The 14,390-nt window shown below is 47.3% G+C and overlaps 4 protein-coding genes across 4 annotated transcripts; 3 read left to right on the top strand and 1 right to left on the bottom strand. All coding sequences in view use genetic code 12, as the record gives it.

Annotated features, from left to right (window-relative positions):
* Positions 1–713: 713 nt before the first annotated feature.
* Positions 714–2,891, top strand: CXQ87_004546 (DNA-binding SCF ubiquitin ligase subunit; the record flags this gene model as incomplete). The annotated part of the gene is made up of 1 exon (XM_025482985.1): positions 714–2,891. One exon carries the CDS (start codon positions 714–716, stop codon positions 2,889–2,891), a length of 2,178 nt encoding a protein of 725 aa, XP_025337928.1.
* Positions 2,892–2,976: 85 nt separating this feature from the next.
* Positions 2,977–3,603, top strand: BUD21 (Bud21p; the record flags this gene model as incomplete). The annotated part of the gene is made up of 1 exon (XM_025482984.1): positions 2,977–3,603. The coding sequence occupies one exon, from the start codon at positions 2,977–2,979 to the stop codon at positions 3,601–3,603; it is 627 nt and encodes a 208-aa protein (XP_025337927.1).
* A 2,742-nt stretch (positions 3,604–6,345) lies between these two features.
* CXQ87_004544 (glycoside hydrolase family 31 protein) lies at positions 6,346–9,339 on the bottom strand (the record flags this gene model as incomplete). The annotated part of the gene is made up of 1 exon (XM_025482983.1): positions 6,346–9,339. The coding sequence occupies one exon, from the start codon at positions 9,337–9,339 to the stop codon at positions 6,346–6,348; it is 2,994 nt and encodes a 997-aa protein (XP_025337926.1).
* A 3,142-nt stretch (positions 9,340–12,481) lies between these two features.
* On the top strand, positions 12,482–14,373 carry CXQ87_004543 (putative asparagine synthase; the record flags this gene model as incomplete). Its single annotated transcript, XM_025482982.1, has 2 exons — positions 12,482–12,819; positions 12,864–14,373. 2 exons carry the CDS (start codon positions 12,482–12,484, stop codon positions 14,371–14,373), a joined length of 1,848 nt encoding a protein of 615 aa, XP_025337925.1.
* Between the last annotated feature and the right edge of the window lie 17 nt (positions 14,374–14,390).

Below are 14,390 nucleotides of genomic sequence, written 5' to 3'. Positions count from 1 at the left end.
TGGGTTTTCTAGTACTTGTCAGATCCAGCAAACCCTTGGATTCAAAGGAAAGAAGGAATAGAGTTACTATTTAATGATTTACTGTAAAGATGAACCTTTGAAGCTGATATGTCAAATTGTCAAATTGTGGCATATTTTCAAGACTTTTGCAATAATTGAAGGGATGTCTTACGTCATTTTGGCTGCGAAACTGGTTCCTCGAAACGACATTTACCTCTCTCTGTAAACGAAGTGAACTGTGATAAACAATTATCGAAAAAAATACTGACATCATCTTTATAAAGCAAATTATAACGAAAATGCATTCAAACTTTTTTATATCTAGTTACAAGTGATATAGCCCTAGACTCGAACTCACACCTATTTCTATTATGTGTGGTGAAGATATATCGTTGGAGAATCTTTCCCAAAATTACCGTACAAAATAGATTAAACATCATTTACAGCCAATTCATCTTCTGTTTATTATAAACTATTCCAAATCAGCGCCAAATTAGAACAGTTCCCAAATCCTCTCTTATCCTATCAACAGCTTCTCGTGTACTCCATAGTGCGATATCAACTACACCCTCTTTTACATAAAACCCACACCACAACACCGCCACGGGCTTTCCTAGGACTGTTTCCCCGCATATTCAAAAACTATATAAGTCCTCCAGAGTCCCCCTTCAACTTTCCAAAATTCTACAACTCACCCCAATCAAACGCGTCTAATGGAGAAGGACGAGGAGGCCTATGAAGCCGGAATCGAGGCGGCCATCTCCCGCTTCAAGAAAAAAGACTACAGTCGGTGCCTCGGCTTGCTCAATGAGCTTGTGCTGCATCTTCAGGAGACGCTGCCCTCGGAAATCACGAAAATCAGGAAGTACTACAATCTCACACCTAGACCACTTATGGGGGTTCCGTGCCACCCCAGACTCCTTTCTGTGTTAGATCACAGAGCCGCTACATATGAGAAATTGGGCAATTTGCCTAGGGCGTTGAAAGACGCTCAAAAGGCCATGGCTTTGGACCCTTTGGACCCTAAAGGATACCTTAGAGCAGCCAAGCTTTGGGGCAAGGAGGGCAAGGATGTGGACGCGTATAAGGCGCTTCAAAGGGGCATTTACACGATAGAGCGGGCGCTAGAGAAGCACGACGTGCCGATTTCCCAGAACTTGCTCAACCTGCTCAGAACGAAGTATGCCGAGCTCAACCGACAACTCAAACGGAAACGGCTGGCTCCTGAGGTGTCATCGAAGAAACCAACCCCTGAAGAAAGCATAAAGAAGGCAAAGAGCTTTTCTGCCTCGGGCCTCCAGCGTAAACTTGACGAGATGTTACCTCTTCCACGCTCCTCGTCAGCTCCACAGGCACTTGAACCAAGGAATATTCCAAAGTCGACTTCGGACCCGCTTGAGCGTCTTCCTGTGGATGTAATTGAGCAGATCTTTCTGTACCTCCCAGTCAGAAGCTTACTCCGCTCGCATTTGGTCTGCAAAGACTGGTATGCCCTCTTGACATCAATGCCTAGCTTGTACAGCGAAGTCTTCTCTCTACGCCACAGAGTAACCGCTCCAGAGTATTTTGGCGGCTTGAAACTTATGAAGAAGGTCTCGCAATACTCCTACCAGAAATCTATCTGCTCAGTAAAGCTCTGGTCGACTTACGATGCAATCCATCTTGGACGAATCTTAGAAAACATCGTGTCTGATGAAACTCTTAAACTTCGAAAATTGGAGATTGTGAACAGAGATTTCAGTTGGCAGCTTCTCTTGAACAAATTGGAGAAATGCAAGTGGAAACTTGAAAATCTTAGCACGATCGAAAAGTTGAGGTTTGTGATCAATAGACCCTTGATAAATCCTCAGCTCCTATTACATTTATACCCGCAGCTCACCGAATTGGATCTTGTTGTGGCCGATGAAGTGGCAAATATTCCATATGATACTTTGACACCGACATCCGATATTTACAAAAAGTTTCTACTGGAACTGAGTGCTGCTACCTCGCTGAATTCACTCAAAGGTTTTTCGTATATCAATCACGAAACTTACATTGACATAAGGCCACTTGCGCAGCCACAGCTTTTAAAACTCCGATTCCCAGCTCTCACTAGGTTGACATTGGTCGGAGTCAATTTCAAAAATGCAACGCATGAGTTTGGGGAGTTCGTCAGTTGCTGTGACCAGCTCGAGAGCCTCTACTTAGAGAAAAATGACCAGCTCCCGATAAGGACTCTCTTGAGGCTTTTGCAACTTTTTGAGGCAAAATTCAAACTCAAACGTCTCACCATCCGAGAGGAGGGCGAACTGAGACACTCCAATTTGAATGATGTCGAGGAGGACTCCTTGCCATGCTTGTCTGAACTAGAGCACTTGGACATCTATGGCTCGTCCTTGTCATCAAAGGGCCTACTCAAACTTCTTACGATTGCAAACGCAGGATTCAAACTTTCATCGCTTAATTTGGGCAAATCACGCTTTGTTTTCTTCCGTCGTGATCAGTTTGTCACAGGCCACGAGGTTCTTGACTTTTCCCTGGTGTTTCAAATCGCACCACACCTTCAAACGCTTTACTTGAACGAAATGGACATTGACAACCTTTCAATGAAACTTCTTCACAACGATCTAGCCAATGCATGCGGCTACGATAACATCAAGCTCAAGAAGCTCGACCTTTCGTTTTGCCAAAAAATCAACGGAATTGGTATCATGAACTTGCTCAACTTCTCCAGTTCGCAGCCATCCAGCCCCAAGACCCTAAATTTGGACGAGCTCATCCTCGATGGCCTCGATATACACAAGGGGTCAATCAACCTTCTCATGAATAAAGAAATCGTGAAGCTAATCAGAAATGACCCGACAAAGACTACATGGAAGCAAAAAGGTGTCAATACGCTCGAGCCGTGATTACAGCTGATATGTGCGCGACACTACCGAAAAATACCCACGATGAGATGCCTATCTCAGAAAGTGGAACAAGATACCCAGGAGCATGGCGCCAGTGACCCGTCAGGCTTCCAAGAAAATTAAGTTCACCGATGACGGTGAGCTTCCCGAGAACCATGAGCCTATCACAGTTGACAAGTCAGAGTCAGAGCCCGAGGAGAGCGAGTCCGATTCCGACTCAGACGAGGCTCCAGAGGAAGAGTCGATCTCAGCATCCAAGGCCAAGACGCTCAAACAGCAAAAAGAGCAAGAAAAGCTAGAACAGGAAAGACGCAAGCAGGAAAAGCAAAAGAGAAAAGAGCAGGATCTCGTATACCAACAGCAGCAACAGGAAAAGAAGAAGCGTCTCGAAGAGCTCGTGGCGTCGCAGGAATTGCCTGACTTGCTTCCGGAAGAGCTTCTTCAGGAGGTCAGTACCACGCCAGAGCAGCCTCAGGGCAAGCACATGAGAACGGAGGATCTCGAGAACGAGTACGCCGAGATGAGAAAGAAGGCCAAGTTGGAGAAGCTCAAGCAGCTCAAGCAGCAGCGGACGCTGGCGATCAAGAAAGGCCCCGTCCACGTGCAAGTGCAGCAGTTTGGGCTGACCAAAAAGTCCGTGCCCAAGGCCGACCCCAAGGTGGTTGAGAGCAAGAGCAGCTGGCTCAACAGAGACTTCTTGAGAAGAAAATAGCATCAGCATCCCATACCTTGTATATTATTGGCGAAGTGGCACGCTGCCTCGCCCCCAGCATGACCTATACACGTTGTAGCTACTGGCCCACGCCTAGTCTTTCGTTTCTTCCAGCCAAAGACGGTTCTTTGAATGTGATGGCAGGAACGGTTTTGTCCTCCTGGTGCAGGTCGATGTGGGTTTCATTTAGTGATTTCTGCTCTGCCACCGAATCGTCATATTCTAGCACGTCCTCTGGAGTGAGTTTGATGGTTGTAGCTGGACGACGTAACATGTTGTTGATGTGCGATTGAGATGTAGTGAGGCAGGAATGGTGTTTTTGAGGCGATGGAAATTGGGGAAAGTGGACTTTTTTTTTTTTCTAGAATTGAAGGAAGTTCATAAATGATAGTTATGGCGGTAAGAGAAGGATTCATAATGAAGAAAATTCAGGTTCTGATTGTGGGGCAATCTGGCACTCCAGACTACAGGTTATGTATGGCGCATAGTAGGAGGGTGAAAAGTAGAGAAGGCCTTAATATTGGAAAATGACATCTTCTCTAGAATGATTATTTATGGTTATTTCATACTGTCAATGTAAATTCTAGCATCCCTTGCACTTCTAGGTCTGTTCTGCTGTTATCACTTCTAATCCAGGTAATCTTAGGATACTCAATACAAATCATCAGCCACAGCTGAAGCTCAATTCGATACAGCGCTGATGAGATTTTACAGAATGAGATGCTAAATCTGTGTTCGAATTTACCATAAATTTTCTGTTAGCGGCTCTAAGCCATAGTCTGTCCATCCTTACAAGCCTTCTTCACCCTTTTATATCTCTTGCACTGGATTAAAGACTATGTTTTTTTGTTAATTTCATCTGATTAAACGGAAAACCCTATTTAAACCTGAAGCTTTTCATTCTCATCATAAGTTTCGTCATCTTCGAGGATGAGGGACTGCCGGTTATGATTTGTATCTGAAAATAGGAGAGGGTTTTGGAACTGCTAATTTTAGCTGAGTTATGGCTGATTTATTGTAAAATTGTTGATTATGACAATTTTTTGGTTTGTAGGCCTTGGTTGAGTCTGCTTTTGATATCAGATCTGATTTAGTGATGCATCCACACTACTGATGGTCAGTCATTGCCAAAACTTATAATAAGGAACTTATGACGCTTTAAGTGAATGGCTGGAGTTTGTCCATTGGCCTCATTCTGGTCTAACCTCTAGGTCATAGTATTCTAAACCCTCAAGTGTCGTTTTAATACATTTCTATCACTAATATATGAAGCACTTTATTAGACTTGAAGGATTCTACTATTCTTTTTTCTATTCATGTGGTCCATTCAAGTATAAAGGAGTCTTCTCTTAATAATATGTGTAATGCCTAAACCCATATTACCTTGCGCCATTTCCATGTCTTAGCATCCTTTTGTCTCAGGATGGTACATACCTTTCTTTTCACCTAAAATCTCCACTTCATTCCTTTTTCCTATTTTTGATCTCGCCTCTCAGTTGCATCATTCTTAGATATCAGATTTCAACTAGAACGTTGAGATCTTTCCGTAAGGCTGATTCCGAATGCATCTTTCTCCACAAAGGCCTATCCCAACTCACACAATCAAATTTATCATCTTCGCTCTCTCATTTCTTTATTTTTATTTTCCTGAATACCTCTTCAGACAATTCCTCCCTTACCTACTACTTGTTCTGACACCTCCACTTCTAAAGCAATCATTACTAAACAGGGTATAAAGGTCAGAAGAATTTATGGCGCTTTTCAGAGTGAGAGGCTGAAGTCTTCCTTTGGCCTTATATCGGTCGTCTAAGCCATACTTCTGTGTTCCTCGGCAAGTCCAGGCTCACACTACATTTTCATCAGTGAACTATGAAGCAGATTTTTATACTTGGAGCATTCTGCCTTTCAACAGACGGTAAATTTTAATTATGGAGCTGTCCTTCGAAAACGTTTGCATGACTAAAATCACATTTCACCATTGCAGCATTGTTCAAAGGCAGCATGGGATATACCCTTTTCCTCATTGGACATATCTCCATCCCTCCTCTATACTCTGTAAAGGCCCTCAGCATACCATTTCGGATATCATACGTCAATTGCCCTGAATATTGAGATTATTGGCCAATGCTGTTGCATCAATGTCCAGTCATAGTGTTAGGAACACGTTAGGAACTATGGATTCACGCTTAATGTTAAGCGTGTCAGGTATCAAACATAGATAAGGCGGTTTCCCGCTAGAGCTAGTTTCCTTTTAATGAAGCACACTAGATGATACACGGTATAACAAGAAATCCACGGTCTCTCAGATACCAGACAAGAGAACCGCTCTTTCCTGTTATCGTATTATCTATGTTCAAATATTTAAGTGCTCTTAGTCCTCTTAGTTTAGAAGTCAAGGAAGTTATATCCAAGGGTTAGTCGTGATATACTATGGATGAGCATCCTAACATAGAGATGTCAAATTATTAGGCGCCCTTTTTTTTTATATATTGATTATTAAATTAGAGGATGCTAGAAAAAATAAATTCTTTCCAACAAGACCTATATAGTTTTAAGGCCTACATGGTAATCTTACACCCATTCGGGAATCCTCAGTTCAGAACATGTTTTTCTTTATTTTTTTCTCTTATTCTTTTTTGTTGTTTGAATCAAAAATTGCCTGGACTCAATCTCCTTATACTACACTCCACTCATCAAAGCAATCATTAACTAAACAGGGTATAAAGATCAGACCACATCACCTCATTCCCACGAGAGACGGAAGTCCTGCTGGAAGGCGCCCTTCTCGGTATACTCCTCCAAATCCAGCACCTCGATCGTCTTGTTGTAGTAGTCAAAGTTCACCGTCTCGTCGTTGAATCTCACAGAAGAAGGTTCCTCGTCCACACCCAAAATCACCACCGACGCCAAGGGCTGCTCGATCTCGTAGTCTCCATAAGCAGAAGAAGAAAGAACACCGTCGCCTGCGACAAATTCCACCGTGGTCGAGTTGCTCACAGGGTACGAGATTCCGTCATCTGAGTACAACGAACCGAAGGCAGTACCCTCGATGCCCAAGGGCACAAGAAGCGTCCAGGAATTGTTTCTCGACTCTGCCGTCGTGTAGCCGGGATCCTGAAGAGGAATGATGTGACCTCCACGAATATGAAGCGGAATATGGCCGAGTGGAGCCTCCAAGGTCTCGTTTTTACCGTCAGTGACATTCACCTGCTCGTAAGTGTACCAGTCGTAGTAGAGGTCGGTGACGTTGGCGCCGGGGAAAACACCGTCAACTTCCGAAACATTGGGCTGGAGCACGGGGGTCACCAAAAGCGCTTCTCCAACGAAAAACTGCCTGTCTGCATCAGAAAGAGCAGGGTCGTCTGGGAACTCCCACGAAAGGGCTCGAAGAACAGGAACACCGGTTTCAGAGGCCTCCTTGAGCAACGTGTAGTAGTAAGGCAAAAGCGAGTACCGGATGTCCATGGTGATCTTGGAGTGCTCAAGCACATCCTCCCACACATAGGGTTCCTGATCTATGGCGCCCAAGACGTTGTGGTTTCTGTAGAAGGGGAAGAAAGCACCCAATTGCATCCAGCGGGAGCACAATTCCAAGTCGGCGTTGCCGTTGAAGCCGCAGACGTCCACGCCAAAGAACGGAATGCCCGAAAGTCCCATGGTGAGCGCCTGGGGAATGGAGTAATAAGCGTAGGTGAAATTCGACCAGTTGTCGCCGCCCCAGTGGCCCGCATAGGCGCCCAGGCCGGAGAAGGTCGATCTGGAAATGATGAAGGGTCTCTTATTTGGCTGGATCTCGGTGAGAGCATGGTAGGTTGCGTTGCACTGGAGGTATCCGTACAAATTGTGGATATCGTACTCGACGGAGCCGTCGGCGTGGGTGGCATTTGGCGAAATGGCGTGTGCAGCAAGATCGTGGCCCTCCTGGACGTTGTTGAGCACGTAGGGTGGGTAGTTGATGTTGCCTTTTCCGTCTTGCTTGGAGTTGAAAAAGTCGGAGGAGCTGGAGTTCAGCACGGTCGAGGTGTTCTCGGCCGTCTGGCTGGAAAGCAACTGCAAAAACTGCTTGTACTCCGTGGCGTTGGATTTTTTAAATCCTTCAGGAAACTGTTCTTGCAACCCGCCATACTCAAAAGGCGGCCGAACGGGATTGCTCTGGACTTTGCCGGTTCCGCAAGAACCCACGCAGAAAGAAGAGGCCTCGTTCATGTCGAGCCAGATTCCGTCGTACTCGACCTCGTCCCGCCAGTCCTCCAAAGCGCCCTTCCACCATTCGTAGGTGTTGTTGCCGAGGAAGTCGGGGAACACAGTGTAGCCGGGCCACACGGCGCCGATGTAGAAGGAGCCGTCGGGGTTTTTCAAGAAAACGTCTTTTTCAACGCCGTCGCCAAAAACACTGTAGTTGTTGTCGGTTTCGTTCTCAGGGTTGGGGTGGTAGATGGCTGCATCCACAAGAGGAATGTATTTTTGATCACCGTCGTGCAAGTCCGCAAGGAAGCTCTGGAACTTGTCAAGCGGGTACTGGACCGGGTCGTTGGTGAAGTCCTTCAACCCAGACATGTAGTCCAAGTCTGTCCAGACGGCTTCAAGCTGGAGATCTGCTGCAGCAAGCCGGTCTACAACATCCTGCAATTTGTCCACAGAAGCGTATCCCCAACGGGACTGGTGGTATCCCAATGCCCAGTAAGGCTGGAGAGCAGGTTTGCCGACTTCCGTGACGTACTGCTGGATCACATCTTTTGGAGTAGGTCCCGAGAAGAAGTAGAGGTCAATCACGCCATTGAGCGCTCTCCACGTAAGGGCTTCTTCTTCAACGACGACCTCTTGGGGCGCCAGGGTCCTCCACCAGACGCCGTGTGTGTACGATTTGTTAAGCGGCGTGAAGTCCTCGTAGAAGCTCAGATTGGAAACAGTGGAGTTTCCGAGCGTCAGGTTGGTCAGATTGCCCCATTTGACGCCAGGATAGCGGGTTTCGTTGACAGGGCCCTGGTGGGCGTTTGCTTCGCTCAAATTGGCGTATCTCTGGTCGATGTAGAAGGGGTGGACGCCGTAGTTGTTGCCGTCTACTGGATTAGCAGCGTCGTTGGCATAGAGTGTTCTGACGGTGCCCGGCGGGTTTGTAAAGCCCTTGATGGCCTCGCCCAAACCGGTAATTACGTGGCCCTCCGGAAGAGAGGTGTTGAACTGGACAAACTGGTTGGAAAAGACGAGCGGGTTGCCTTTGGTGGAGAAAAGCACCTCTGCGTTCAGTTTGCGGACGACTTCAAACCAGAACAGCTCGTTGACGCCGGAATGGCGGAACACCAAGTCGGAACCGAAAGAAGTCGAGTTGGAAGACTCCGGTTCAGGCACCAAGTCGGAAGAAAGCTTGTAGACGTCGGTGAGGTTCTTGGGCTCAATGTGCACCAGGAGCCTGGACTCCAGCTGGTGCTCGACGTCGAGCTTCAATATGTCGTAGTCGAAGCCGTAGAGGTCGGATTCCTTCTGCAAACGGAGGAATCCCGAGAGGCCCTTGGCGCTTCTGGAGACATTCAACAACTGGTAGCCCAGCGCCTCCTCGTTGGCGTCCACGGCCGATTTGTTAAGCACATTGGGGACCTGAGAAACGCCCCAGGTCCATGATTCTGGGAAAGTCTCGATGGCATCGTCGTCGCCGGTGGCATTGGCCTGAATGAGGTTATCCACAAACGGCGAGCTGGAAAGCAGGCTGGGCACGGCAGCAGAAAGCGCCACGGCCATGCAGAGCGACACGGACCACGATTTCATTTTTGCCTTTTGGTTTTTGTTCTGGCTGCTTCAAAACATTATGGAGTCACGGCCGTATATAAGGCCCCGGTGGGGGTCTATAGGGTTGCGGTCATTGCTCCAGGGTGCATTTCGGGGATGCGGTGGGGGAAAAAGCTCTCCAGGGGTACATTTTGATTTTAAAGCGATTGGCGTGGTTTCCAAGACCGCAGCTGCTGCCGTTGGCTCAGTGTCCCACTCTTCTCCATCGGCTTCTCTGGAGGTTGGCTGCGAAAACCAACCGCAATACCCGAACAACCGCCAAGCAGCAGCCCTCCAAATCGAGCAACGCTGCCGCTCAATGGGGACCCCGCCGCAACCGTTGCAGAATGGCGGGAAGCCCGGACTCGGGAACATTCCTACAATTGCGAGCCACCGGTGACCTCAGGTTGCGGCGGGGCCACGACAATTTTTTTTTTTTTTCTTTTTTAAAAGAATGTATTAGCAGGGCGCTTCGAACAGAGGATTCCCTCCACTAGAAACCAAAACTATATTGCTACAGAAACACAACCCACTAATCATGCACGCCAATGTCTTCCATTAAAGGCGCGACAGGCTTCGTCCTGAACGTCAGGCCCTGGTCTATCTATAAGGCATCATCAATTTTTTCTTTTTATTTGGTACCATGAGGGGCGTAGCAAGGGTCGCAAAATTGCAGTGTTAGTTTTTGAGAGGTTTTGAAAGTTTTTGAATTGTTGATTCGGTTGTTTGGTGGGATGACGTCGATTCGTGGGGTGCATATCGGTCGGTTCGATTGCGGCTGCATACGATTGAACATTGAGCCGACTGGGAAGTGGTTAAGTAACGATGTGGAAATTGCGAGTGTGCTGATTTTGCTGATGGTGTTGATTGCTTGACTTTGACGTTTTGACGTTTTTGGCGTTTTCGAATTTTGTCTGTCTCCTTGTTAATTGGGACAGTGGGGGGGGCATGGGGATTGTGAGGTACAGGGAGTCTCAACAACGGAGTGCATCGTCCCTGACAAAGTCATCTGGCGGGCTGTAATTGCCAGCCCTTTCTTTTTTCTTTTTTTTTTTTTTTAACTGATATCTCTTTAATAGAGTTAAGAAGCTATATCTCAAACAACCTCCAATAAGATCTATTCTCAATTTCACGACACTCAGGTCGGTTTCCCGAACGTCTCGCCGTGTTATCGACCCATAGGACATATCTGTCTTACGGCCTTCTTCAACCGGTTTTTTCTTTTTTTTATCGATCATTAAGAGCTATTCGTCATTTTTGGATCGCATGTGCCGATCATGAAAGAAAGCTCAGCAATGCTGTGTTTAAATCAACAGCTAATTTTGCAACCATTCCGACTGCTCTGGTGCAGCCAATTCGGCAGACACCGGAGTGAGAATCTGAGGCTTGCTGAAGGACACCATACATTACGCTTCCCTGACTTCGCAATCCGTGATTACTGGATATCTCATTATGGGTCGTAAAATGTGAGGATTAGTTTTCGAAAATGTTGGTTTGGTCAGATGACGTAGATTCATGGGGTCCGTGCATATCGGGGTTCGGTTGCGGCTGCGAAATGTGGATCTACCATTACACTTACACTGAAGTAACAGAACAAGAAGAGGTAGGAAGAAAGCGTGGTACATTGTGTCTCGGTGGATTTTGCTAATGACGTTGATTAATTGACTTTCCTACGTTTTTTGTCTGTCTACTGGCTAATTGTGTCCTCGAGGTATAAAGTATGGGGCATGGCATGGGGTATTGTAGAGGACAGGGAGGAGGGGCTGATGATTCCGTTAATTCCGAGTACACCCTGGGCTCATTCCGGCCTCAATTTCGGCTTCAATTGCGGTTTCTATTTCCACGGATCGACAGCTCAGGTCATCTTTGGATCGATCGGTTAGGGTATATGCCGAGTCCACTATGGTGCATGAACTTTTCAGCTGAAGAAACTACGCTTTTGAAGAATCGGTGAATCAGTAGAATTGGTAAAAGTGTCAAATAACTCATCAGTGAAATATTGTCCGTTTTGGTTTATTGTGGCTAGTGGCTCAAGTGGCACCCATCGGTCGCTTCGGCACATTGACGTAATGTGACAGCACGTCAAACCTACTCTATTTACCCTGGATTCGGACAACACAAACAGACGCATTGTAGCGGTTTGTTCTTTTTGGGGCGGTTTTTGAAAAGTTGGATCGGTGTTTGTAAACATCGCTGCCAGGCGAGCTATTTGGGTTATTATTAGAGCATCCGTTGCAGGGCTGATAGGGTTTTGGTTAGTGTTGATGTATTTCCGGGTTGAGCAAATTGCAAATACGTGGAGTTCCATAAGCGATGCAACGGAAGTTTTCGTAAGGAGCACAATTAAGGTCTGAGGTAGGGTGCTTAGTGGGTTGTTGTATGTTATAGGTGGTGATTCCTCCATTCGAACAACTTTTGAATTGAGGAGGAAAATCAATGAAAGAATTCACGAAGCACGTCAAACATCTCCCCAACCCTTTTGATGCTGTTCCATCAAATATACTCATCGTGCCTTAAAATCGAAACCAAAAGACAGCTAGGTTGAGGCCGAGAAGAAGAAAACAGGCAGCCCTTAGTTAGCTATTACTATACGTAACATAGCAATTAGTGAAAATGTTTCCACAAAGCCCAAAAAGATGCCATTGAAAGCAATGATCTTTCTACCCTTCTCTGTGTACTTCCTTCGCCAACGAGATTGATACCAAATCCGTTAGATAACTAAGTCAAGCTCCTAAGCAAATAACATGTAAAGACATAAGGATAGAAAAAAAATTACTACAATATCGGATAGTAAGCTCGTTTCTTGAAATGCAAATGCACATCTCCAATGGAACCATCAATTCCAGCTTTTCCCAGTCTCCCCTTTCTTCAGTCTCACTCCAACCTCAAATGCCTTGATACCGGTAAACCCACCACCCCTCCACACCCAAACCCCAAAAACAAAACACCACAAAATCAAACCCCCTCTCATTCCTCCAAGGTCTGTTTCAAATCATTCTTCTTTTCCTCTTCCTTTAATTTTTCTTTTTTAATCCTTTCAATTAAACGCTGGAACTCCCTCGCCTGGGTACCCCGGAAATTTCGCAGCCGCGATGGCATCGAGGACCACATCCCGATGTGTGGGATATTTCTAGCGGTAAGTGCCAGCGCTGCGCCGCTGAAGCTCGAGGCAAAACGGTACTCGCAAGACGAAATCGCCCAGATCGTCGGCTCCCGCGTGGCGCTTCAAACGGCGCTTTCGGCGCTCGACAAACAGAAGGTGGAAAACGCACAAAACATCCGGCAAAGACGAAACGAACTTGGCCGGCTCAGCGTGAAGAACCACGCGTCGAGAATCGCTGAGTTGCAGCGGGAAATTGCGGAATTGCTGGTGGTTTCGGCGCTGGAAGCGGCTGAACCCGATTTGGATGGCACCTTGGTGGATATCATGGCCAGGGGTCCCGATTACGCTGAGTTGTGGGAGGCGAAATTGGGGAATGGTTTGTTTCCGGCTTGAGCTCGGTGCTTTCGTTGAGACAGCCGTTTGCAGTGCAGCCGTTGGCGGACGAGCGGTTCGTTTTTCAGTTCAACGGAGAGCTCTACAACGAGGGGTGTTTCTGTGGGAATGACAGCGAATTTGCGTTTCAGGAGATCAAGGCCTCTGAAGGGGATGTAGATCTTCTCGGTGCCGCTTTGTCCCGCCTCAATGGCGAGTTTGCGTTCGTTCTAACCGACAAATCCACCAAAAGGGTGTTTTTCGGAAAAGACCACATCGGCAAACGGTCCCTCTTGTACTCCACGAAAAACGGCTTGGCCGTGGCCTCCGTCTTGAGCCATTTGCCCGAGGACGAGCTCGTGGAGTGTGAGCCTGGCGTGCTATACGTCTACGATGTGGAAAACAAAAAGCTTTCCAAAACGCCGTATCCAAAGCAGCTCCGGTTGGATGCCGTTTCTGGAGAAGCATACAGCAAAGGATACGCCGAAACTGCTGCTCTTGTGGACCTGCTCCACTCACACCTCAAAAACGCTTGTCTGGTTCGTCAAAAGACGGTGCACCCTCTCCACGCTACAAAAACACAGGTGGCCGTTTTGTTCAGTGGGGGTCTTGATTGCACGATCTTGGCATCTCTAATTGCCGAAAACTACGAATCTCTCGGTGAGCCCGTCAAAATCGATCTTCTCACTGTAGGTTTCGAGAACCCCAGAACAGGCCTTTCTGCGCTGGAGTCGCCAGACCGCAAACTCTCCGAGCAGCTGTGGTTTGAGCTTTCGAGAAAATTCAAAAATTCCAATGTTTCCTTCCGTTTGGTCCAGGTGGACGTTTCGTACGCCGACTGGCTTTCTCACAAAAACAGGGTGCTAAACCTTATCCGACCCACTGCCACCGAAATGGACCTTTCGATTGGCATAGCGTTTTATTTCGCCAGCAAACCAGGCGACTTTACCGCCTTGACGATGGAGGACTTCCCCGAGTGGTCAGAATTCGAAAAAAACCGAGAATCCTACGTCTCCTCAGAAAAGTACACTTCCAACGCCAAAGTGCTCTTTTCGGGCCTCGGCGCCGACGAGCTCTACGGAGGGTACTCCCGGCACGAGGCTGTTTTCGACTCTCTACAAGAAAACGCCGCTCCAGAAACCATCTACAGCTTGTACGATGAACTCTCAGAATCGCTCCACCACGACATCACGGCCATATACAACCGAAACCTCGGCAGAGACGACCGGGCCATTTCCAGCTGGGGCAAGGAGCTCCGGTACCCGTACCTCGACAACGCCGTGGTGGAGTTTCTGGCGAGTTTGGCACCCCACTACAAAGTCCAGTTCAACTGGACCACCGTCAAAAGCAAAAAAGGCGAAAAACGAGCCAAAGTCTATTCTCGAAAGTATCTTCTACGGCAGCTTTGCCATGCACTCGGGCTCCCCATGGCGGCAGAGGAGGTCAAACGGGCGATTCAGTTCGGAGCCAAACTGGCCAAACTCGAGGTTGGTCAGAGCAAGACCAAAGGCACGGAACGAGCCGCCCAATAAATAAAATGAAATTAGGA

The sequence above is a fragment of the Candidozyma duobushaemuli genome (genome assembly GCF_002926085.2).
Source record: "Candidozyma duobushaemuli strain B09383 chromosome Unknown E_B09383, whole genome shotgun sequence".
In the NCBI taxonomy this organism is placed as follows: domain Eukaryota; kingdom Fungi; phylum Ascomycota; class Pichiomycetes; order Serinales; family Metschnikowiaceae; genus Candidozyma; species Candidozyma duobushaemuli.
This window is presented reverse-complemented; position numbering and strand designations above follow the sequence as displayed.